This window comes from Corvus kubaryi, unplaced genomic scaffold (genome assembly GCF_017639235.1).
Source record: "Corvus kubaryi isolate FWS band 111438036 unplaced genomic scaffold, C.kubaryi_AGA036_p1.0 split1-131, whole genome shotgun sequence".
NCBI classification, from domain to species: domain Eukaryota; kingdom Metazoa; phylum Chordata; class Aves; order Passeriformes; family Corvidae; genus Corvus; species Corvus kubaryi.
In genome coordinates this window covers 6,048,688-6,074,778 of record NW_024582073.1, presented here as the reverse complement: position 1 = coordinate 6,074,778, position 26,091 = coordinate 6,048,688, and the positions used below count along the sequence as shown (strand labels likewise).

Sequence of the window (26,091 nt, the reverse complement as noted above, 5' to 3'; positions counted from 1 at the left end):
TAACAAAAAGAAAAAGGGAAAAATCCCCAAACCACTCAGCACTGTAAGTATTTTTTTTTTACTTTTTTTTCCTGAAAAAAAGATGCTTTAATTGCTAGGATTACTACTGCTTTAAATGCTAGTATTACTGTCTTTTTCATGTTGTAGTTGAAGCAATTTAATGATATGTCAGCTTTTCTAAAGGTAACAAAGGGAAGACTTTAAAAAATTGATGGTAATAAGTTAGCACTTTTTAATTATGTAAAACACACACAAAATTACTTAACAGACTAAACCATTATGAAATCTAAGATACCTTGAACCAGTTTCCACAAAACATATTTGGAGTTCTGCATTGATACATATTTCATGTGTAGAAGAAATGAACATGGTTTTCCTTAGTTAAACAGTAATATTTTGTATGCTGTTCAGAAAGATTTGCGGCTATTTATAAATTAAATTTCACCTGAAAATAAGAATCAGGTTTGCATATAAACAAAATGGATAAATATTCCATTCCACTGACAGTGGTCTAAAGTTATAACAAGAATATCTTTTGTGCTTATAAAATGACTGCTGAAAACTACCTACATTTTACATGTTCAAGGTAGTGTGTTCCTCAAAAGTCTGCCTTGAGAAAATCAGAAAATGTTTCCTCATGGACACTTTGAATATGTTTTAAAGATGGAAATCTAAATGACATATTTATTTCTCTGCAACAAACAGTCACTAGGTAGATTAGTTTGTTAGGTAGGTATGCTAAGATGTATGTCTAATGTCCACAATTACATTAGTACTTGAGAATGTGGTCTTAGTTTTAGTCTCCTTAATTTAAAAAGTGTCTCTTTAATTAAAAAAGCACTCACCTACAAAGGTAAGCAGGATCACCAGCAAAAGGATAAGGGCACAGATGCATGGAATCAGTATCAGGAGCAGCAGTCGAAGGAACTTGGCAGAAGCCAGTTTCTGAGAGCAACCATCCCCCATATTATCCTCATCTGTTCCTAAGACCTGAAAAACAAAAAAGCAGTTTTATCTTTCTGGTGTCCATCAGTAACTCCTATGTTTTCAATAGCAGTCCTCCCTCCTTATTACACAGCTACATGATTTAAATACATGCTGTAAATGGCTTATAGATTCTTAACGACAAGTTGTGTGTAAATTTTCTTTCTGGTGGACAGTCTAGCACAATCCACATAATTTAGTTAACCTTACCCAATATCCACAGACTTGCAGCTTCATTGAAATTTCTAAACATTTCTGATGAACTCAAGTTGGATAGGCATTTCATTTTTAAAAAGTGTAAAATACATAATAAACTTAAGGAATAAGGCTAAACACAAATTACCTTATAATTAAAATAATGCATTACTAATTATTCAAGAGCTTCATGTTCTTGTTTCTTTTATTAAGGAATCAAGGCACTATTATAATCTTTGTTTTGGGTGACAATAGAAGACATGCACAAAAATGCTGTCTGATTTTTTTAAGTACTATATAAAATTATAACTTAACAGTATTCTGTAGAGTTTGCAAATCCCATTTTCTGTTCTATGAGTGGAATACAAAAGAACAGAGAAAAACTATTTTCTGAATTCAATTGAGCTGCACAAACTACAAATATCCAAACCCTTTCAAATGCCTAAACATGTATTTTATATTTTTTAAACCTAACTCCATCAAGACTATGATCTCATATACTGGAGAAATGTCATACTTTTTAAACAGAAACAAAAACAAAATTCCAAATTAATATTTAATAGTAAGATTGAAACTGTTATGAAGCTCCTTTATTTGAAAATGACTAATAAATAAAATTTTCCATGTGATAAGGTGAAATTGGATGATAGGTCTATCAATTCCAGACAGTGTCTTCCCAAAGGATGACTAATAGTTTATCCTCTTTGTCAGGAAGATCAATCACGTCAAAGTTGGTTGTGTCAGAACACAGGAGTAAATGCATCCATTACCCTGACAGCCTCTCCCCAAAGAACCTCGAGAGACTGAAGTCTACAACATAAATAATATTAGTCTTGTAAATGCCAGTCTCTGTGGCTTATCCCTCTGGCTGGCTCTGCTGAACATGCCTTTCTGTAAAGAGCGGATCATCAGACTGACTGGCACAAACAGAAGCTGAACTATTGTCAGAGACTGAAATATTATATTTTATGACTTAAACATTTTCTTAAAAGACTTTTAAAACCGTATTACAAAAGCTGCAGAGAAGACTACCACACCCTGAATGGGGCCCTGAGGCCTGACACCGTTCGCTGATGAAGATAAGATAAAGTAACAACTCAGGGCTGGGGACATTCACGGAGCACAGGCTTAACACCTCCAAGGTGGAGACCACAGCCCCAGGGCTATCAGCTGCCAGGCTCGCACAGACCCTCGCACCAAGGGGGGGAGGGAGGAGAGGCTTTGGGTATCTGGGAAAAGCCTCTGGTCAGAGGGGCAGTGACTGCCCATCCTCCACTGTGCAGAGGAGCCCAGCTGAGGGGCCCTCACCAGGGCGGGGGAAAGCTTATCCACAGCAGAAAGGGCTCAAAGGGGTCCCCAGACGCTGCACCAGAGCACCAGAGATGATGCAAAAGACCCTCAGTGTTGCAAGGGACGGTGTGAAGCCAGCCCCTGCAAGAAAGACACATGGGCATTTCCACCTGGCCCACAGCATGTATTAATCCACGGGATTCTGCACTCTTGGGCGTGTGGCGGCGTGGTGTGGCAGCGGGGTGTGGCAGCCGGGTGTGGCAGCCGGGTGTGGCAGCAGGGTGTGGCACCGTGGTGTGGCACCGTGGTGTGGCGGCGGGGTGTGGCGGCCGGGTGTGGCGGCCGGGTGTGGCGGCGGGGTGTGGCGGCGGGGTGTGGCAGCCGGGTGTGGCAGCCGGGTGTGGCAGCCGGGTGTGGCAGCGTGGCCACGGCGGCGACGGGGGACCCTCACCACCAGCAGAGCAGATGGAGGGGAGCAACGAGCTGTTGTTGGGACCCTTGGATGGGTGATGTGCTTCCACCTAACCCCTGTCACCTCTCCCTGTCCCCCCACCCCCCCACACACTTCTTTTTTCCATTTCTTTCTCTCTTTCTTTTCTCTTCTCTTCTCTTTGCCTCTCTCCTATTAAATAAAATACAGCAATTTTTTGGCAACAACATATAACCTCTTTTGGTTTTAATCTTGTTTCTGGGAATATTTTGAACCTTCTAAGTTCTTTCTGGTTTGTGCTCAGAGACTTAGCTTGCTTTGCTTTTCTGGGTCTAAACCAGACTGTAACAACTATTTCTTACGGAATTGCTGCAAAGAGACTGGATTTATACCATCCCAAAACCTCACTGCCCGTTTACTGCCTTGAATGAGAAGCCTGTAGGCATAAATAGGATTTGCAGAATAATTTTCCATCATTCTGCAATATTTCTTGCTCCAGCATGGCACAAAGACTATGTGGAAAGAAATTTTCCTAGCTGATAATAGAATTATCAACTATTCCTGATACACCTGGTTACTGGACACTGCAGACCCTCTACAGACAGCAGAAATGAAGAAAGCTGCATTTGTGAAGTTGTATGTATCTCTTCCGACACTGCTAAGCATCATGTCATCTGACCGCTTTGAGACTCCCTGTGCAGTGTCCCGTTCGACTTCTTTTCCTACTTCCACTGTTCAAAGTAAAGACATTAATACTGAAAATGCATATGGTACTGGTATAGAGTGAGCTGCTAGCAGTATCTCACTTGATAATCCTCCTCCTATTCCAGTGATTCAGTCTCAAGACAGTCCTACTAACAGGTTTATCTAGCAAGCAGGATGGTAAACTTAAAGATGTTGGATTTATCTGAAAATCTGAAACAGCAGCTCAGGATGAGAATAAAGATTGGTAGCTCTATCTGTTGAAACAGCCTGAGTGAGATGACAAGGTCTGTAATCTTATCCTCATTTTGAACAAGGGAAATATAAATAATATTGGAGAGAGTTAATGAATTGTCAGAAGTTTTTCTTAATCAACAGCTTATTCAGAAGTTGTAAATGTTTCAAACCAAGATTTCACGATAGCTTAATTACTGTCCTTATCCACAAGTGACATCTAAAACATTCAGGCACAGACAAAGTTAAGGATTTAGGTGAATATTAGGAACCTTAATGCATGTGACATTTAGACAATACCTGTTTGACTTCCTGCAGTCCACAGTTGTCTACATTTTCATATTAAAGTCTTCAGTGTCTGCCTGACATTTTGCCTGTGGTAATGCTGGAATACACCAGCTTTAGCTGCTGTACTCATAGCAGGCTTCCCTGAATTCCACAACCTTGGTTTGCACAGCCTGTGTTAGGCCCCCTTGTGAGTTCTGAGCACAGGTAACGGAGGAATGACACAACTCTGCTATGAACACAGATCTCCCAAAACACTGCCATAACTACTTCTGAAAGCACAGACAACGGTGCAGTAGATGAAGCACTCCCACAGGAAACAGGGTAATTGAGTTCAATACCCTCTTTGGCCTGAAGAGGTTAAAAATTAGATCTACAACTCAGTAGACTTCCACAACCACATGAGCACAGACTCCTCTTGGATCAGAGCAAGCCATCCCTTGAAATAATGATATTCTGTTAAAAAGAACCCAGTTCTTCTGGGCCAGACAGTAAGGAGCAGGACCATCACTACACAGCCCAGTGATCAGGGCACTTGGGAGCTGATTCTTAGTTTCTTCAAGACAAACAAACTTTAGATACAGCTCATTTTCCTAAAGAAATTACTCCCAACCAAGATGCACTTCTTGCAAGTCCCAAGAAGAAGTGTCCAACTCTACCCAGTGTAATACAAAGTAAACTCTGACCCATGACTCCACAGAGAGTTTGTCTTAGGAGTAAAAACTTACCAAGAAAATTTTATTCTCAAATAATTGAAAAAACATTCAGAAATAGTATTCATCATCACTTTTTGGTTCTTTTTGTGAGGAGGGAGTGACATTGAATATTCTGGAGGTACATGAGTTCTTAATAATCTCAAGCACAAGTGTTTAACTGAGAGCAGTTACCACCACTGTTGTACATATGCCTTAGAGTTAACCTAGCAGAAACATTAAATGTGTGCCAATTAAAGCAGTGAGCTTCTGGTGATCCTCTGTTTCTGTGAGAAATGTTTTCTAAAGTCTACTGGCATTGTGAATACTACTCACTTTACATAAATACTCAATACTAAATGAGAACATCAAACATTCTCTTTCTTCTCCGTTCCTGAAAACAATAAATCTCAACCTTCACATTGACAACTCGCTGACACAGATTTTAAAATGGGCTGTTGTATCCAAATTTGCTTTCAGTGGCTGCTCCAGAAAATAATGTTATTTTGTTAAAGACATGCTTCTCTAAGCACCATGATTTGCTTGTTCAAAGTAAATATTTATAGGCAACTAAACAGCATGTTGTATTTTTCCTTTCTACAGGAAAAGACCTCATGAAGAGCACTACTTCTGTTTAAATCATCATCAGTGACCATGCAAGCGTAAGCTTAATTTTTCCAGTTTTCCAATTCTACCATTTTCCATCACTTGAACATCTACATGAGTTTTTTTCTGTCAATTTCTGTGATGAATATGAACTAAAACTAGAGACAGGGCTACTGGTTCCTATATCAACAATGAGAATTTAATAAAGTGTCCTATAGATAAACATGAATGCATTACATCTACTGTTTATGTATTCCCTGATAGTGTTTCTTTTCCTCTTGCCACCAAATGTTGCAATACACAAAGAATACATGCACCAGCTTAAAGTGCTCTAGTATGACAATGGTATCTGCATAAACATCAGACATGCTCTGTTCTCTCAGTTCTAATAAATAATGGAATAGAGGCACAAAAAATAGACTAAAGACATAAATAATGGAACCTGGAGATAAAAAAGGGCCTATGGAAGGAAACGGGGGTGCAAAATACTTACTCCTTGGCTCACTTCAAGCTTTTAGGTTAGTGGCCGAGATAAGAAACCAGTCTCCCTCAACTATCTGTGTAGTTAATAGTTTCTCTGACTCATTCTCTAAGACTGTAAGACTGAGGTACCTGGTAGATACGTCTTTATCTCCCTTTACAAGGGAAGGACAAGAAGATTTAAAAGCGGAATCCTTGAGAGCCCACTGAAAGAAATCAACCCTGAATGCTAAAGATTTCTGCATAAAATTGATTTAGTCAAAAATCTATAGCACTGGACCAAAGCGTATTCTCAATACTTGAAGAACACTGGTGAAAGTTCTCTTCCTACCACTCTTGTTAGAAAACTCAATTTAAGGAATATTTTTCTGAATTCAGTACTATGTGCACTACAGTTAGAAAATATGGGTGTTTGGTTTTCAAGGCAAGAAGTCACTTGCTTTTAATACAAACATGTTTTGTATTTAACAAGAATATAGTCAGAAGAGAGGATGCCTAAAAACATCAGATAATTTCTTCTGACAGCTACAAACTTCTTTCCCCAATGAAATTACATTAACCACTGCTTGTCTGAGTGGCATTCTTTCAGTAATGACTGCGATAAAGGAAATAGACTAAAAAGAAATTCTGCACTAATTTCAGTACAGGTTTTTGAAAAATTCTAGGCTTATCTAGGACTGCTGGATCAGACTGCTCAGTTTATTTTCTGGAACCACAGAGGCAGAAAAAAGTAAGATGGAAAAAAGTGTGTAGTCCCATCTGACTACAAAAAGACTAAAAATTCATTGGACCAAAATTCACAGCTTATTTTCTGGAAGACATGGAAAGAATCTGATCTCATGGCTGTCATTTCAATAACATGCCTGTCATATTAAAGCAGAGAAATGACAGATTACATTAAGATTTATGGGTGAAAAGCCTATGGTAGCATGCAATTTTCCTTTTAGATATTAAAAGTGTCTAAGTTCTTAGTCCATAAAACAGCCTGAATCATGGTATAAGCACTCGACAAAAATATCTCCTGCTGTTGTCACCACAGAACTAACAGATGTTCTCCCGATAAAGAGGTATCATTAGGGCTAATTGCCTACTGTCAGTATCTTCTGTGCATGATGGGTCTCTACACAGAAATGTAGAAGACACCTCTTAGATCAGAAGCATTAATATATCTTGAGCAAGCCATACACCAAAGCATTATGTAGTATTTTTCCTGGAAAGAAGTGGAAAGAAGTACTACTATGAAATGCAGAAAGAATGTCATTAGCGAGGAGTAAACAGGTGACCTTGTAGAAGTCCTCATAATGCCATTGAGGAATCTGCTATCCAGCCAAGCTATAAACATGTAAGATTACAAAAACCATCTGTAGTTCTTCCCATATCCTTGATATTGTTCCTCTTCTAATGCTGAAGCAGCGCTCAGTTGTCAGCTCCTGTGATTTCATCCGCTCTTATGATGCTGGTCTTAAATCTCTAGATACTGGACTGACATGACCATACCAGCCATTATAGCTTTCCCTTTGCCATTAAAGGAAGATGGTTCCCACTTGTTATGGCTACAGAGCAAAAACTGAACATGTGAAGCGTCAATGTTTAAGCACAAAACACCATATAAATATAAATTTAACCATACTCATTCTTACAGCCTTTTCAAATCAACTCATAATATTCAAATGCCTGGAAATGAGTAACAGAAGCTGAAAATGGTCTACATTTTTCATCAGTTCTGTCCTGTTTACGTGAATATTAGGAGTCAGCAATGCGCCTCCATTTGACTACTTTTTTGTCAAAAAAATATTACACCACACTTTAATAGTCATTGTAACACGTAGAAAGTATAAGATAAATCCTCCAAAGGTACAAAGTCACATGCTAAAAAACACAAACGGGCAAAAAGTTGCAAAATGTTTCATTTTCAGTGTTAGAGGAATTAGAGACCCAAACTGAAATGGACCCTGAAGAAAGAATGTTAAGGTGGCATAAGAAACTGGATACTAAGTAGCTTTTGTCTGCAAATACAAGCAGTACCCAAATTCTGGTGTACACAAATACGAGAACAGAAGTGTCAGAGTTATTCTAAATGGAAATAGTGCCATTTAGAGGAAAAAGACTTCTCATGCAGCAAAGCAGCAAAAAAACCCCAAACACCTTTTCATACAGCAAGGCAGGAAAAAACTCAAACAACCCTTTTCACACAGCAAATCGGCAAACATGAAAAGCATGTTATTATCATATAATTGTTATTTTCCAATTAAATGCACTATTTTCCTGGTAGTTCAAGTTCACTGTAATCTTGTAACTTCTCCCAAGGAATTCCACATCCTCAGAAAAATTACAAATTGCTGACATAATTCGTTAGAAGCTCATTTTGATCATCAGATCTCCTTTCCCTGCCATGAAATTAATCAATCTGAAATACACAGTAACCCAGTAAGGGAGATGTCATATAAAGCTGGTCATATCTTTCCAAAATAAGTATTTGGTTGGTGCTGGACACTTTTGATTGAAGCATAAATCTGAAACACATTTAATCTTCCTGATGTACATTTCACTTAAAATAAGTACAGTGTAACTGTGTCAGTGATGTTTCGTCTGTGTTGAAGAAGATGCAAGGTATAAAATAAGGTGATTTTTTGGTTTTCAGACTACCACAGAGACCCACTGTCCACTTCTGTTCAGAAGACTTTTCAAGCTGTTTTTAATCCACTTTGAGAAACAGTGTTGCAAAAATCCAAATTGGGCATCACCAGAAGTCAGTCACCAATTCAAGTCACCAAGACTTAACAAATATTTGTGTGATACTCTTTCCTTCATTTCTGTGGCACAAATTTGGGGTTCTAGACTCCTGACAATCTCAGCAGTTTTGTGAGCCACTGAAACAATTTTGGAACTGAGAAATCGAGCAGATATGCAGGAGAAGCTCAGAAGGGACAAGGTGACATTCAGGTATGTCTCTCACCACATTCAGTGACAACACTGTTCTTACGCAGCTCCAGCTTCGGTTTGAGCAAGCCAGTGGAAAGTTTGCTGAGACCAAGTCCAGACGCACACCTACGGTGTTCCACTTACCTGCGTGTGGGAGACCCTTCGCTGCCACCTGCCAAGCCGGACCTCCTTTGGCGTGTGCCTGCTGTGCTGTCCAGTGGGACCGCAGATACCTCCTGCACAAGCCACCCTCACTCTGCATTTCTAGCTGAGGTACAAGCAGCTATCAGGGCCACCAATACACACTTCCAAATCTGCTTTTATCTGGGATGACAGATGAATGCTGTGCTGCTGGTGGTGTTGCCAGCACCCAAGTTATTGTCTTTACAGTGGATGCGCAATTGAGAGAGGCTGCTTCTGGTGCAACTTCTCTTTCATAATTCATTCTTCCCTTTCTGAAGGCTTTGAGGGAGGTAGAAACAAGTTGGCCATTCAGACATAGGCACTGCAGCCAGGCAATTTGGAGTACTGAGTTTATTCTCATTTCATCTAGTTCTTTAGGGAAAGAATCCACCGTTCTATTCTGGCAATGTAGTGGATTATAAAGGCACCTTGAAAAACATCTATTTGTTATCAAAATAAATAGAAATAAATAATTTAATAATTTGTCTCCCTGAAAATATTTTATTTAGAAATCAGAAAGTTAATGACAAGCAAACTATTGATCTTGATTCTCTGTTACAGATCCTTAACATCTCACACAAAAGGTGGAAGCGGAAAAGAAAGGATTTTCTTGGATTCCATGTGTGATACCAATAACTGTTCTCCATCTCATTATAGGTAAGAATTAGACACACCATTAGCCAACATATACAATCAATACCTATCAGTCTTCCAAATTTGAATTAGAAGACAGGGAAAAAAGGATGTTTATCATTACTAGAGAACAGCAGTATCACTCTTAAATACCAATATGTTGCAATTCCTTAATTTTTAAAGAGAAGTGGTGCTGAATAATGATTCCACTTTGGCATAAATGTTAATTGTTTATGTATTTATTTACATATTGTACATATTTACAATTATTTAGAATTTCACTGATGTAAACTTGCAACTACTATGGGGATACTTCCCACATTTACGATGGAACTTTGCTGAATTTTCAAGAATGTTCAGATTAGCAAATAGTACAGCTGATGGCAAACTTACTACAATTCTAAGCTCTCTCTTCTTTATTACTCACAGCTGGTGGCAAAGATGTGTGGTGTTGCCATGCCTCATAAGATGAGCAAGGTTCAGTAAACATATGGAAGATAGCAAATATTTTTTTAAAAACTGAAGTGTGTATGAAAGGCATTAATTTTAATGATTAGACTCTGGTTAGCATTATCCGATATTTCTCAATGCCAGAACACGAACATCCATTCAGCCCACTTCAGCAAGCAGGGGGAGATTATTTTGGGGAAATTACTCTTTAACTAATGCAGAATTCATGCTCTAGGGGTTATTAGTTTTCTTTAAATTGCTATGGCTCGCAAAAATTACTCATGAAAGTTTCCACAGTGCCACGCTGTTTTTCTGAGCACACGGAGAGACTATTCTAATGCTTTCCTGACTACCCAGATGTTCATTGCATTGAGCTAAGCACACTGCACAGTGATGGCAAGCCTCTGGCTACACATTGTGGAGAATCACAACCCAGCAGGCAGGGAGTAACACAGCACCCTCTTCAGGTTCCTGCCTTGCTGGGAATTCAATGAGCAGATGACTGCAGAGAGCCATTAGCACCAGAAAGAAAAATTGCAAACCATTAAAAAAACCATAAAAAATTCTTAGTGGCCTACCTTCTGACAATAAAAAGATTTGGAAAAAAAACAAAAACATTTTGAGGTGGTGGAGGGATAGTTTTAGAGGAAAACCTCCTCTTAAAAGAATCTTTCAAGCCTGGAAAACTACAAAGGGCAAAAAGAAATCCTGCCTATCCTTTGGCTCCCATTCAGTGTATCAGTCCCCTGAGTAGAAATCCCATCAGAAGCCCTATCCCACACAAGGCAGTTAGAGTTCATAACTGGACATACGTTTTCTTCCTGTTAATGCCTCATCAGTAGGCTTAACCCTCTGAACTTGGAGGTGACCAGTACATCATGTCTGTGCCATGCATATTGCAGATTATACAATTGCTTAACCCATTTAAAATCAGAAGCTTTCAATTACATTAACTGGACGGTAAACTAGAACGCAAGATAAAAAATTGCAGGAATCTTCTTAGAAGCATTTGTCTCTTTATGCTTCATGCATTTCTTATTAATTTTTCCCTAAAATGCATAATTCTTTTTAAACTATAAACATCTGCCTAGAAGAAATTAAAATTTAGGATCTGAATGTATAATGTTAACTTTACTGACTTTTTTCTGAATTGTGAATAAAAAGATACTAACCCTTGGACCAAAGATAAGGCCAACAGCAATATTAATCAAAGGAAAGGACATGATTTAGTGTCAAAGCAAAGCCTTATCTGTTCAGCGTAGCTGGATTTTTATTTGACCTCCTCCCAAAGATGCAAATGGACTTACACAATGTCTCAAAGGTCGATAGCCTACTACCTAAAAAATTTAGAGGTGACTCATTCATTTTTCAGTAGGATACCTCTTTGTTCAGAAACACGTAATCTTTGAACATTTTGTTTCAGTAAAAGAAAATAAAGAAAGAGAAGGATATTTTTTGAAACTACCAGGACATTGTGACAGAAATAACTGGAGAGATGACTAGAGATTAAACCTATTCAATAATGCTGAACTTGCAAAAAAATGAGCTGATACAGAAAACTCAAGATTAAGTGGGTTAACAATGCACTTATATTGGTGTATATATTTGACTTTGATATGATATTGAAGTTTTATGGATCACATAAAGATTTATGGGATAAAAAAATCCATCTAAGTCACTGAAACAATAACAATCTGGTGCATTATTTTGCTAAATAAGAAAAACCCTACTGTGTTTATGGCTAGGAATATTCAATTTGCCATCCCTAGAGCAGATGTCAGGTTTCCTTCCATTCATATTTTCTTTGTACAACTTCAAGAGTAATAGAATAATCCTATCTATGATAAGGAAAAAGCAAGTGGAAACCATCTGGATTCTCAAACCATCCAGACTACCATCAATGCTATTCCATATATCTTACTTTATAGGGGAAAAGATTTGTTAACAACTTTTAAACACATTCAATCTTCATTTCAGACTTCCTTTCCAGACTTGTCTACATGCACTACAAATTATTTAAACTAACACCCTTAAAATGGCTGAGCAGGGACAAAACGAAGCTTTAGAAAAGGCATTTACTACTAATTTCTTTGTTACATAGATGCTATATATCAAAAAGAGAAGAAGAAAGATAGCTACTTACTCTACAGTTCCTAATATTCTTTCAGATATATTATCCATTTAGATAGTATTTGCAGATGCACAGAACTAGCATCTTTCAAACAATAAAGTATCTCTCAGCAACATCTGTCCCTCAATACTGTGTCGTGGCAAAAATGCACAGGTTGTTAAGGCAAGGTGGGCTCAGCTGTCTGTTTCTTCGTGGAGATGTGAAAATGCAGGAGGTTGGGAAAAGCCTGAGAACTGTAGCATGTGCTGCTTCTCTAATCTCCAGGTGACACTGGTTTCGGGACAATTTTAGCACAGGCAAAATAATCCACCCAGCAAAAAATTTGACAGCAAAAGCAACAGCAATGGAAGACATCTCCATGTTGCTCCACTGTCCCATGGAAGTCTGGAGAAGACATAATTGCGTATTACAGCTATGTGCTGTACTATTACATGAATGCAAAGCTGCAGGACTGAGATCTGCGGGATGGAAAACTCCTCAATGCTATCTACTAGTGGTTTTGTTTCCAAGAGAATGACCTGACTGCTTTCTGAAATCTAATGAGATGAACAATGCAGGGAGCATATAAGCGATTTCTCACTGCTTCACTCAGAGGCAGAAAAGGGGGGAAATGAGAGTCTCTTTCCTCAGGAAATGCTTCCTGAGTCTGTGATGTTATCAAGTAACTTTCAATAACATTGGAGTGACAGTATAGGCTATTTTGAAACTAGGAGTTCTTTGAGGTGATGAACAGTAATAGGAATTGCTCTGGGCAGTTACTACTGCTGTTACATCACCACTAAGTCAAATCTCTCTCTGGCATCAAACAAATCAGTTGTGAAAGATTCTACCACACTAGTTTTTAAAACACCGGGTTCTGTATATGGCGGAACTGAGTGTTACAGGTTTTAGAAAGGGAAGAAGGAAAAGACAGTCTTTGACAATCACTCACCAATCAGTCCCAAAGCAAGAGCACCATCCACTGAACACTGGAAACTCCCTGAACTACGACACGTGAATTGGAGTAGATGAAATCTCATGCAGTCCTAAAAAAAGGAAACTCTACCTTCTCTCTTAAAGGACTAGGTGAAGATGAATTAAATGTCGGATATAAAAAATACTTCTTTTGCAAGAAAAGGTTAGCCTTGGAATTCTGGCAGAGCAATACCTTACAGGAGCACCTGCAGTGATGCAACTTGAGAGTCTTTTTTCCCACAGACTTACAGGAGCTGTTCCCCGGGGGCAGGGCTTGAACCATCACAGCATAAATTTCACCATTCAAAAGCAGCTCTGTCAGTATCTGATTTTCAGCCTCTATTCACTTTCTAGGGGGCAACATGCTAAAAAACTACCTTATGCATGCTGGAAACAACTCTAACAAAACCAGAGAACTGTAAACTGTGTGGCACCCAAACAAGCAGATGCTGCAAAAGTTCCACTCTAATGACAGAGATGATGTAAAGGAACCGAAGGATGGCTGGATTCTTTTCATTCCTTCATGCTTCAGGGATAGGGGAAGAGGGACAGGGAAGCAGAGAACCACAGAGGCAGCACTGCTGCCCTGGTCAGTACTCTGGCCACCACTTCTGCACCAATTACACGGACATCCATATAAGTGGCAAGCTGCTGGCAGCGGGAGGACTGCAATGTTGGCCTCCTTGAGAAGAGAGCAGGAGCTGTTGTGTGCCAGATATGTCCAGCTCCACACAGATCCACACCACAGGACACAGCTGAGCCCATCAGCCAAGCTGGTGGTGCCTCTGTGAAAAAGTATTTAAGAAAGGGCATAAACACTGCACAGGCAGAGAAGTAGAAAAAGAGTGAGAAACAGCAGTGCCAACACCAAGGTCAGAGAGGTATGCGCTCCATACCAGAGCAAATACTCCCAAAAGGACTGCAGCCCACAGAGGATCCACACCGGAGCAGAGGATGAATAGGATCAAAGAAGTAGCAGAGAACCACAGTCCTTCCCTGCGCTGTTCATTGCCTCAATGAAGGGACTGAGTGCCACCTGTGGTGAAAACAAGGGGGAGGGAGAGGAGTCTGGAGTGAAGCTAAGTCTGGGAAGTGAGAACGAGAGGTGTTTCCCTGAAGTGTTTTAATGCTTCTTTTTTTGTTTTTGTTTTTGTCTCACAATATCTGAATCAGTCAATATGTATTAATCAGTAATAAACTAATTTACTCCACTCGAGTCTGTTTTGTCCATGATGGTAATCAGGAAGTGATCTCCTAGCCTTTATCTTTACCCATGAGCTTTCTCATTCTTTCTATTTTCTCCCCCCATCCCGCAGGACGGGGTAGGGAGAGAGCAAGTGGCCGTGTTGTGCTTGACTGTGGGCTGAGGCCACGCCACCACCACCCCCAGAGTCGGCTGTGCTCCGGCAGGCACTGAGGGCTAAGAACTGTGACATAGATGCACCAGAGGGATGAGGCATAACAGCATCAGACAGTACTTTCTGGTGTGTATTGCTGGCTTCAACCTCCAGATATTCAAATTTTGCAGGTAAAACAACCAGAAGTAACATACGCACAATTTAGTTACAAGCCTTGCTTTAAATTATAATGGCTTGAAACCATAGCCAAGGAGCATCTATCCCTTCAGGGGAGCAGTTGTCTGCATAAGGTAGGCACAGGATGGAATCTAATTCCGACTGCAGAGGTAGCAACATTCTCACCTCTTTTTGAAATGAGAAGCTCTTGCTCGACAGTTATCTCATTATTATTTTTACATTTAGGATATTAAACCATTATTCGTATTTCTTTCATCTTTGCTGGGTAGAAAGACAAGCCGAAATTAAAAACGCTACTTGGAAAGGGAACTATCTGTTCCACAGCAAAAATGAATTATGCTTCCATCTGACAGCAAGAAAAGCATTCACCATGGGGGCATTAAAGTGTACATAGATTTAGGAGCAGGGGGAAGCTCTCAGTGCTGACGGAAGCGCCCAGGGGACAGCGAGAGCCGGGCCCGGTGCGGCACCGAGAGCCGCCGGGACCTGCCGGCGGGGCTCCCCGGCCGCTCTATTTTTACTACGGTATGTTTTGCATTCAGACTTTCCACTGCAGGCGCCCCGGGTCAGGGGATCCGCTCTGCTGGGGGAATCTGACAGGTCAGCTCAGCCAGAGTTATTTATAGAGGGCGGGGGACTGAGGGAAAGGATGCGATCGGCATCGTATTCTTCTGCCGCGGGGCTGCGGGCTGGGAGAGGCACCCAGGAGCAGCCCCCGCTTCGCCCTCAGCACAGCCGGGCGAGGCGGCCGTGGTGGGGGAGCCCCAGCCCGCTGGACACGGGGGTTGCTGCCACGAGAGCCAAAGGGACAAAGGCCAGGTGCTCTTCCTTCCCTCTTTTCCTCCACTTTAACTCATGCGGCCCCTCGGGGAGTGAGGGCGCACCCCACGTACGTGCTGGCAGCCGCAGTTACAGGTCCCAGCAAGTGGGGGAGCGGGGGGGGCTCTTGTGCCCTGGCACCCAGACTGAGGGTCAGGACAGTTCTAGGTGAAACTGCACACACTCACAAGACAACTGACTGTGGAGGGCCAAGAGAATTAAAAATTCAGAGGCAATGAGAGTAGTCAGGCTGGAGCTATCTGGATACTGCCTTCAGTCACTGTTCTGAGTGTGAAGACCTTTACAAGGAGGATTTAAGCTTTCTTTGTCCTGCCATGACAATCCATCACTTCACAGTGGGTTATCACCCACGCTTCTCTCCTGGCACAGAAGAACTGTATGTACCCAGCCTGCCACTTATGAGGTCCATTTCTTTTTGATAGGGAAAGAAACTGGGACAGACTACAAGCATCAGTATTTCAAACTGTAGTCAGACTGCCCCCCTCAAGTCCTGCTGCTTAGCTGCTTCATCCTGAAGGCATTTAAATATCAGGAGGTGTCTGGCAGGCTCATTTGGAAGGGCCTAAGCTGCATGTGCAAGTCTGAAACTGCCCTGCTGCAAGTGGCCTGACATCCGCCCCTGCCAAACCCTGGCCGGCATTCAGAAACAAGACATTCATCTGGCCTTGTAAGCACTTGCTGAGGATACCTGACATGCTGACAGGATTCAGACTCTTCCCACAAAATGTAGCTATAGCCACCATCTTTTAAAACCTGACCACACTAGGAAATAGTGCCATTGTATGTAACTGTATAACAGCATGACCTGTTCAGCCTGAAAGCAGATGACCTGGTACTCAGGGCCTCCTGGTCCAGGTGGAGTCAAAGCCACAGCACCTCTTAAGGAAGTGCCAGTAGCACTTATGTTGTGTCTCCTGGACTGGGATGACCTGAATCTGCTGGCCCTCAGCATGGCAAAAGTTCACAGAGCTCAAACAGCCACTTAGCCACACTGTCTTCCTGCTTGTGTACGAAGGATTTGTTTGTGGTTCAGCATTCATTGGTTAGAGTAGTTGAGTAGGAGCCACTGGATTTCTTTGCCAGATATAACCATCCCAACATTCCCTTGCCTGTTCCACCTTCTCTTGAAAGGACCATTCTCCTGACAAATGAGATTTCTGTCTAGGTGCTTATCCACCTCAGCCTCTGCACACACTCCTTGTCTGGCTATGTGAGTAATGACAAGAAATTGTGTGTCTGGCAATACACGGACTCAATGTAATGGCAGGACAGTAATGTTTCTCAAAGGAGCTGAGTGCTAAGACCTAAACATGTATATCAGCTTAGCAGGAAAAGAAAAAAGAAAAAAAAGGGCAATTCCTACATTCAAGTAAACCCACATTTTAAAATAATTACTGGCACTGTTAACAGTCCTGGCTTTCACTTGTATCTGCAGATGTCATCTAATACATAATTAACAGCCAAACAATAATAAAGATATATTAAATTGCCCTGTACACATTTTACAGAACACCCCCAATAATGACACATATCAAACCATCTACATACAATACTTTGAATTCACCAGACACTCAAGTTATCTACACACAGTCAAGTGCCAGCTAAGACTTGTGGAAAGGAAGTGAATGTTTTCTTCAGTATTTTATAGGTCCAGCTCCAAAAGACTCAGGAAAAACAATATTTTGTCCTGAGATACTAAGAGCACAAGCAAACTCCTCTAATATGGGAAAGCATGCTGTGCTGGCTGGCTCATCACCATTAAAGCCTTCTCAGGAAAATGAGTGCTGGTGGCCTCCTTAAAAATGCATGCTGAGTGAGGATTATATGTGGACTTGAAGGGCCGGCCTTGTCCCCAGGCAGCAAGACCCATCTGCCTGTTGGGGTACTCCATAAATGGCCTTTGGAGGAGGGAGAAAATTCATGAACATTTCATTTCTAAAAGAGCTTTGAACACTGTTTAGGATTCCTTTGTTCACCTGGAGAAGCCCCCATCTTTCTACAGAACCTTGATGTCCAAGATCCTCTAGGGATGTCACCAGCTTTTATAGGGATTCAGTTCTCTAATTTCTTCTATTACTACCTTTTAGTTGCTTGGATTATCTCAGTGACACATTAATTCATCCCTGTGTCACAGTATCCAAGCTTATAACAGAGGTCTCCAACTAGAGCATCCATTACAAAAACAAACTAAAGAATTTAGTCCTGCTGACTGGCCCATCTTTTAGGAGCACAGGAAGGGTGTATGTAGCCATGTGGAAAAATCCACTACCATACTCTTACTGCTGAAAGCCGAAACTTCCCAAGAGATCCCGTAAATGCATTAAAAGCTTTTGATATTTGATTTCACTTCAGAGTTTCACCATCTCAACCCGACTGTTAGTAATTTAAGTTAATTAATTAATCGCCTGCCATGAAATGCATCCAAGGATTCTGCATTTTAAATCAAGTGGAGCAATGATATTACTAAAGTATACTGCCATGTTTATAAACTTGTGAAATCCGCAGCTGTGCTGTTTCGGTCGCGTACGATCGGTGTGACAGCGCGAGAAGCTCCGTCGCCCTCTCCGCAAGCGCCACGCATCAGGCTCAGCACTCCTGCGCGGCCCCCGCCGGTCCCTCCCGGCGGCGGAGAGGGAGAGGGCAGCCGGTCCCTCCCTGCGGACGCTCCCTCTCGCCGTGGGCTCCACACCGGCCCCGCTGTGCAGCTGCGGGCCCCGCCGCGCCTGCCCTCCTGACGGCGCCACCCGCACCGGGGACACTGGGGAGACACCTGCTCCCCGGCTCCCGGAGGGAAGGGCAGGCTGGGGGGACCGACCCTGCAAGTTCGCACAAACGAGGCAGCCACCTTCTGCAAGTTCCCTCTCGCCCCCTCTTATGCAGCCTCTCCCATAAGGGCAGACCCCCTCATCCCTCCTCCCAGGTGTACGCTGGAAGGCTGCCCACACCCGCGCTATCCCCTTCGGACACTTGCAACCACACAAGCGTGCTGGCTCTGCCTGGAAGGATCAATTGCCCCCTCTGTGACCCTGTACGGGATAACATCCTCCCGTGGGTGGTGGCGGCCAGCGGTACCATCCCGCCGGACAGCCGTAGGAGGGGGTGGGGGTCCCTCCACCCGACCCCAAGGTGCGCCGACGCAAGGGTAAAGCCAGCTCCAGCTGATGCCGGGGGGCAACTACCGCGCCAGGCTCACGGTGCATCGGCTCTCCGGGAGCCCGGCCGCCGATGGAGCTGCCATGACAGTCCTACCAGAGGTTAAGCCCAAAGTTTGTTCTTGCAAATCCTGGCCGGACCTGTTGTCGTCGGGTTCGGCCAACTCTTCCCCGTTCCTTCCAGTGATAGGGCATTTAACGGGCATAGCAGCCCCGCTGATCTTCCGCGCTGACTTGGGGAGAGAACCGGGGCCAGGGCTATGCTCGGCTCTCCCTGAGACGCCAACAACGAGCGCTTGTTGGCTGCGGCTCACCTGCATCCCGCGCCCCTTGAACGCAGCCGTCCCTGGAGCGTCCCCGCAAGTTTAGACACTGGAGCGCTCCGGGACGGCCCCATCACGGCAGGTTGGGCGCGGGCGGTCACTTGTCCCCGGCCGCCCCCCAGGCCGCGCCTGCGGGAGACATGGCCCTGTCCCTGCCAGCGAGCTACGGGTCCGCTCTCACTACAAAAGCTCGGCGGGCTCGGGGAGGGGGGTTGCCCCTTCTCCGCTTGCCCGAGCAACCTGCCGCTCAGCTCCGCGGCGGCAGCGCAGGCTGTGCGCCGCGCTCGGGAGCTGCCCGCCGGGCCGGCGGCGGCCGGGGGTGTCCCCTGAGCGCGCTGCCCCCGCCCGCAGCCCGGGGGTCGCCGAGCGGCGGAGCCAGCCGCCCTCCCAATACCCCGGCCCGCGGTCCCCAGGCGGCTCCCGGCGCGGAGGAGAGCGCCCAGAGGTTCGCCTTACCCGGCCGGCGGAGAGAACCTGCCGGTAGCGCTCCTCCTCCGCAGGCAGGGCAGGGAACTGTTGCGTGGAGAGCATGCTCTGGCTGCTGCTGACCCCGCTCCACTTTGGTCGCCCCCTCACCCTTCTCTACCTCGGTCTCTGACGAGCCGCGTCCACCCGCCTCCCGCACAGACACACTTGCGGGGAGGGCTCCGCATTTTGTCTGCTCTGCAGACTCCCCCTCCCCGCTCCTCCACCCAATAATAATAAACCTCCGCGAGAAAGAGCCACATCCCCACCCCTTTCGCACACAAGGCTCTACCCCTTGGGGACAAGCTGAGAGACAGCCCACTTGCTAATTTCGCCCTAAAGCCTCCCCCAGGGAGGGCGGATGAAGTAGGCACAGCCTTCGCGGTCCCCCTCCTTCCCCCGTTATCCCTCGGTTAAGGGACGCCTCGTCACGCCGCGAAGGGCTTCAGGTGGCAAGACAAGCCTGAGTCAGAGACTCAGGGGGCAAGAACACGCGGAGCTCGCCCCTCGCACCCCTTACCTTGGCTCGCCGGGGCTCCGCCGCGCCCTGGCTCCCGGGCCGCCCGGACGCGCACTTGGGGCTGAAGCGATCCGAAGCCAGCCCAGCGTATGGACCCACAAGCGCTCTCGGCCCGCCGAGTCGAGGCGCAGAGTTCAGAGCGGAGGTAGGCAAGCGCGGGCCAGACTCCCGGGTCCCTTCATTCATCCGCGATTCCCAGGTGGACTTCCCTGGGTGCCAGAGAACGCACCTGGCTTCTGGATGAGCTTTATTTTACGTTCAGGCAAAGCCTTTCCCTTTCAGCCCAGGGACGGAGAGTTTCGCGCCTGCAGGGGCTGCAACGCTTCCCTCTGTAGCACACAGGCTGGCCTGTCGCAGCCCAGCCTCTAAGGCTCCAAGGAGAGCTGAAAGCGGCGCTGGCACCGCAGCAGCAGACGGGAAGGAGCTCCGGCAGCAGGAAGCTCTCCCGGAGCCAACGACAGGTTTCTCCAGCTCCTTCCCCGCAGGAAGGCTCCGGTTCCAGCCCCCTGGCGCCAAGCCTGCCGTGCCCCGTCCCTCCCCTGCGAGGAAGCGCTGCGAGGGAGGACAGCAGCGACCCGACCACGTTACCCCTTGTCCCCGCGCCGGTCCCGGCCCTGACCGGCCCCAACGATCCGGAGCTGGAGGAATGTCCTGGGTTTTGCCTATCTGTAGAAGCAAAATTCGCAGACCAAGAGACAAGTGCCGCCTGAAGCTCCAAATGACAGAGCGAATGTTCCATCCCCATGAGACCTGCATTTGATGTATTTGTCCCCTTGCCCTGTATCTGCATTCAAAGATGTCAAGTCTGACTGGAGCCCCCGTCTGTGCACCCAACGGAGCTCACCAGCACTATCCAAGAATGATAAAGTCAACAGGACAAAGGCAAAATAAGGAGTACAAAAGGGGCAGAAGTGGGTCCTATCAGAATAGAAACAGTTCAGGACCCTTCCAAGAATCACAGAAAGATGTCACTGGCACTGCAGCTGAGTTCTGAGATGACATTTATAAACTAGAAAGGCTTCCAGTTTTTACTGTGCATGATTTAGCACTTCTGAAATGCTATCATTCAAAATGTGAATCAGAAAACACCCAAGAAAAGGTGAACCACCACCTCTCCATGGATACGGCTTCCAGCCCTGTCACCACTCTTGATAATTAGTGAGGGTGATACCCCTCATAACAGTGTTTATTTTTGTAAATATAAACAAATTATATTATATATGCTTATATATAAATAATAAATAAGATTAACATTTCTTAGCTTTTTTCCCCCAGTTTCCTTTCCTGATGTCTGTATTTCCATACTTCAGATTTAGGCTCTGTTACTTTGTGGGCAAACTTTATGGTGCAGACAGGGTTCTCTGTGCTTCTCGAGCACCAATGTACTTAAGAGGCTCCTGTTCATGGTAATTCAGGGCTGCACTTTTTACCCAACCAACCAAACATCTCTCCAAACCCAACCTCCAATATCTGGCAGAAAATAGTGGTCACTTTAAAACAATTGCACAAAAAATAGGAAAAGCATGGAAAAAGAGAGAAGCAAGACCATTTATGCAAAATATTGCTAATGTAAAACAACAAATATTTAGTGCTGTAATGCAGGAATCAAACCATAATTTGTGATTCATAGCAGAGATTAGGTAGCCCTGTCAAAAATTCTAGTAACAATAAATGAAAACTTGTATCCAAGAGGTGCAGTACATGGTTCAGACTGCAAAAACAACTTGGCCTTGGCTGAGGATGGCTTCTCTTCAGCTGTAGAACTGTGAATTTCAAACCCAAGCCAATCTTGACTCCTAATCTCATACTAATTTCCTCCAATAGGAGAGCCACTGAAACTGGCGTTTCACAAGATTCAGCAGCACAAAAAGAAAGCCTGAGTTCTGGTTTGTTGGTGATTTTATGGAAACCACTGCATACACAACCATTATCTAGCTTAAATAATACTTGGTCGAATAGAGCCACAGTTCCCTCAGACTATGACTTATTTCTACACAGCTGCTGTTTAGCCTACCTTACAACTGAGTTTGATGTATCACAGTTCATATTCATACACTATCCATACCACAGACTTGTTTTCTGGTACCATGGCATATAGACATTTTAATGCAGTGTTCAAATAATTCATTAACATCTAACCACTTGTAGAAAGAAGCATATCTCATTATCTTACAAGTAATTTGACTTCACTTGACTTTTCCCCTAATTTTCACCTTGCATTTCCCTTCCTAGGAAATACAAATCACTACAGGTTCTTCATTTTCTAGTTCTCTAGAACAACTAATTTACTTGAATAAGGGCAGATAGGAATACAAATTTATATTCACGAAGCAAGAGAAGGCAGCAATTTAAATGCTCATTGGTAACAGGATGGAACCAAAGCAGAAGAGAGATATCCAAACTAAATGAAAATGAGGACAGGGCCACGCATGAACTGTCCAAACAAGAATGCTCCACCCTAGAGCACACACCAGAAAGCAGCTGCCACACACATCAAGCTTCCACTGCCTGGCACTGGAACACACTTCAGACCAAGCATCTCTGTGCTCTAACCTCACAACACACAAGCTCATCACTCAAAGAAAGCTGACACAGAGCAGGTATGTTTTGGAGCCTGAGCTACTGCTGAGATGATAAACTCAGAGCTCACTCCTTTAAACCCACAATCAAACACAGATGCTTTTATGAACAAATTTTGGTGCTATCTGGTTAGTAACATTTCCTTCTCTAGTAGTTAAGGTCAGTTAAGGTCAGAATGTCTAATAAATCAGCTATATTTCTCCCTATGAGGCCAAAAAAATCAGCTACTAAGTCCATTCCCACTTGTTTTATCTTAATCGACTTCCCCAACCCACTCTCACAATTTTGTCAGAGCAGTAACATGACGGAACACAATTACATAATTCCAGCATTAATGTGAGCAGTAAGAACTATCACTGCCAGAGAAGGGGACAAAAAGTATACCTAAAACTTGCGCTGCAGTATGTCATCCATCATTACCTGGGAAGTTTGCTGCTTCACTACACCAGTCCTTGAGAACAAACAATTTTTCAAGTTGTTTCCGATACATTTATTGTCTGACTTGGTTTTTACATTAAATTAACACACACAATGGATTTGATATTGTTACAGGGAACAAACTTGCCCTAGGAGTTTCCAACTCCAAACATACCAACAAGTTGTAAGAACCTTGACTCAGTGGAAGGATGAATTCTCACCAGAATGCATCCAGAATCAGAAAAGCCCCAAGTTTTTTTTCATTTTACACATAACTAAATATTCTTCATGTTAAGTCATCATCAGGCTTTTATCGCTATAAATTCCCTTCAACAGCAGGTCACATTATATAATTTAATGTATCAATATGCATTTTTTTTGTAAGCTGTTAACATTCAAAATATTTGCTCATTATATTATGTAACAGTACATTACATATAAATTGCTAACAAACCCTACCTTCAGTTCAGTATTTCTTTCCTAGAATTACCATCTTTCATTAATATTGAATAAAAGGTGATTTTATCTGTACCTTTTATTTCAAAGGTCATTGACAACATGCAGCTCCAACCAAAGAAAGGCAAAATATTAACTATAAAAATACTTTAGAGAAACAAACAAAAATCTAGTGATTTATTAAACTGCAGATTGCTCTAACCCCCACACTTTTTTTATGCCAAGAAATAAATATCTGATTCAGCAGGCAGACCAACAGAGTGCAAATGACTCAGATGGTTGGATAAGATATACAGAACAATTTTGAATAAAATTTCAAAACTAGGTATGTCTTGCTTATGCAAGGTTCAGAAGAGATACAAATCGTTTAAGAAAGGGAATATGCCCGCTCACACATAGCTTTCTGTGAACAGAATGAATTTTTATAATAAGAAAGCATGGCAATCTTTAATGAAGATGGTCAATGAGAAGCCTTTTCCTCTCCAGTATTTCACACAAATACTACAAATATGCAGAAAAGAATACTAAGAACTCCTTCAAACATATAACAAATATAGCTAATTTGTATAACTCTCTAGAGAGAGGTTTCTTCTCTTTGCTGTAGAAGCAAGGATAAACTTTCCATTGTACTTGTTTTAAAGAAAAAGCTAGCAGTAAATAGAAAATTTAGTTACAGTCATGCAAGATAAAAGCTGTTTCCACAATGTTTTCATTCATGTTGATTTTCATATTTCAGCCAGAAAGGTATCTTTTTGTACTTTTGGATAACCCATCACATTTTACTTCATCTGAACAAAAATATCTCTCCTTTTCCTCTTAGTGATAGAAGAGTTACTGGCATATGCAGTCACACAATAGCATCACCTCACTCTGTTAAAGAAAACACACTTCTATCTTGAATTACCTTCCAGGCATTAATATGATAGAAAAAAAGTTAAAGCAACAATATGAAAAATTGTTTATTTCTTATACTAGAAAATAAGGAAATTCAATTCAACTTTGCATAGTATAATTTCAATTAATTTTACTACTTTAAATACTAATGGTCTGACACATAACTAATATGCATCTCTAAAATGTCAAATAAAAAAAAAAAAAACAAACTACTATAAAATAGCATCAATCCATGTTAAATATTGTCAAGTTTTCCCTACTTCTCTCCTCATTCAGCAAACTTCTGTGAAAAATTGAAAAACACTTGATTTTCTCCCTGTTTTCTTAATCTATGCAATCAAAAGCTTCTGCCTTTTTGCAGCTTTTCTGTTTTATTTTCCTGCTGCTGAATCAGAATTACAATTGGTATCTGTTCAAATTAATACTGGGTCCCTTTACAAGTAAGTCAAAATCAACCAGAAGAGCTTTCAAGCAAACCACAATGTTTTCTACTAACTCAAGCAAATGGTCCCACTGCTTTTGCAGGATTTGTGATTAAATTATATGCCTGAATTACAAGGGCATACTACTAATACCCTTTGGCTTTGCACCCCATTTTTTGCAGCAGCTCGTAATCACTTTGCAATGTTCAAGTGCATGAGCGAAAAATTTCCAGCAGAGGTTTAAAAATTCAGTTTTCTGATTTCCCCATTCCTGAATTTAACTTGCAGTCTCTCAGCTGAGACTACATAGCTTCTCTGATAATTCTGAAGCCAGATGAAAACCTTCCAGTTCTACCAACCAATACTGATAACCTAAAGCAAGGTATTCAAAACTGTGCGTAAGAAAATACTTAAACATTTAGAAGTTTATCTAGATAGTTTAAATGTGACTATCAAGCACCATCCAGATGGCTTCAGAACAACATATAACTGTATTGGTACACTATCCAATTACACTTTTGCATAATTGGATAGTGCATATATCCAACTTTGACATTTATTCATACAAATAGTCAGGTGATACTCAAGTTCAATTTCAAATTGTTTTTATTCTGCTGGCAATTGGGGCAACAGTAAGAATGCACCCCTGTACCCTGAAACTACTTCACATCCATGTTCAGCATGTGACTCTATCCACTAAAGGAACTTTTCAGTTACTTCAATTTTGAGAAAAGGGGTGGGGTGTGTCCTGGGTTGCAGTGTATTCTATTACCATCCTCAGGAGCCGTTGAAACCAGGTGGGGCAGTGTTTCCTTGCCTCCTCCCCCCAGACTATCTTTCTGTTAATTGCCCATCATTGTCCTGCCGCCTGACTCAGAGATAACTCCCTCCGGACTATTCTCCTGTTAATGAGCCTAATCAACACTTGGCCTCATGACTCGTTACCCCATTGTGAGATGCTCCGCCCAGAGGGAGGAACCAAGCATCCCATCGGGGATATAATCTGAGGCTGAACACCAGAGACACCGGCTTCCCACTGGATTTCCAGAGGACAGGAGCTACACAGCCACCACTGGACTTCCTGAGGAAGAGCAGACTGTTTTACTACAGGATCACCGCTTCAGAGGACTGCAGCCACCATTCTACCAGACTGCTACCACCACCCTGCCTAACAGGGTGTCAGGTTGTACCTTGACTCTGTCAGTTTGACAGTGTTTTCTTTTACCTTTTTGTTCCCCTTTTTCTTTAATTTCCATTAAATTGTTATTCTGACTTAGTGCCTCCCACTGGTTTGTTTTCAAACTAGTACAGGTGAA

The 26,091-nt window shown here is 42.8% G+C and overlaps 1 protein-coding gene across 5 annotated transcripts in view; it reads right to left on the bottom strand.

Moving 5' to 3' along the window:
- CORIN (corin, serine peptidase) overlaps positions 1 to 20,474 on the bottom strand; it is a 126,186-nt gene extending 105,712 nt beyond the window's left edge. For 2 of the 5 annotated variants that reach the window (XM_042053613.1, XM_042053617.1), the window contains exons 1-2: positions 20,007 to 20,473; positions 846 to 990 (exon numbers count right to left, since the gene is read on the bottom strand). In XM_042053613.1, coding sequence (XP_041909547.1) covers positions 846 to 990; positions 20,007 to 20,192 — 331 coding nt within the window. In that variant the 5' untranslated portion in view covers positions 20,193 to 20,473. Of the gene's footprint in view, positions 1 to 845; positions 991 to 19,012; positions 19,154 to 19,477; positions 19,675 to 20,006 lie in introns of those variants that run through there. The other 3 variants (XM_042053614.1, XM_042053615.1, XM_042053616.1) reach the window with 3 other exon arrangements.
- Positions 20,475 to 26,091: the final 5,617 nt, after the last annotated feature.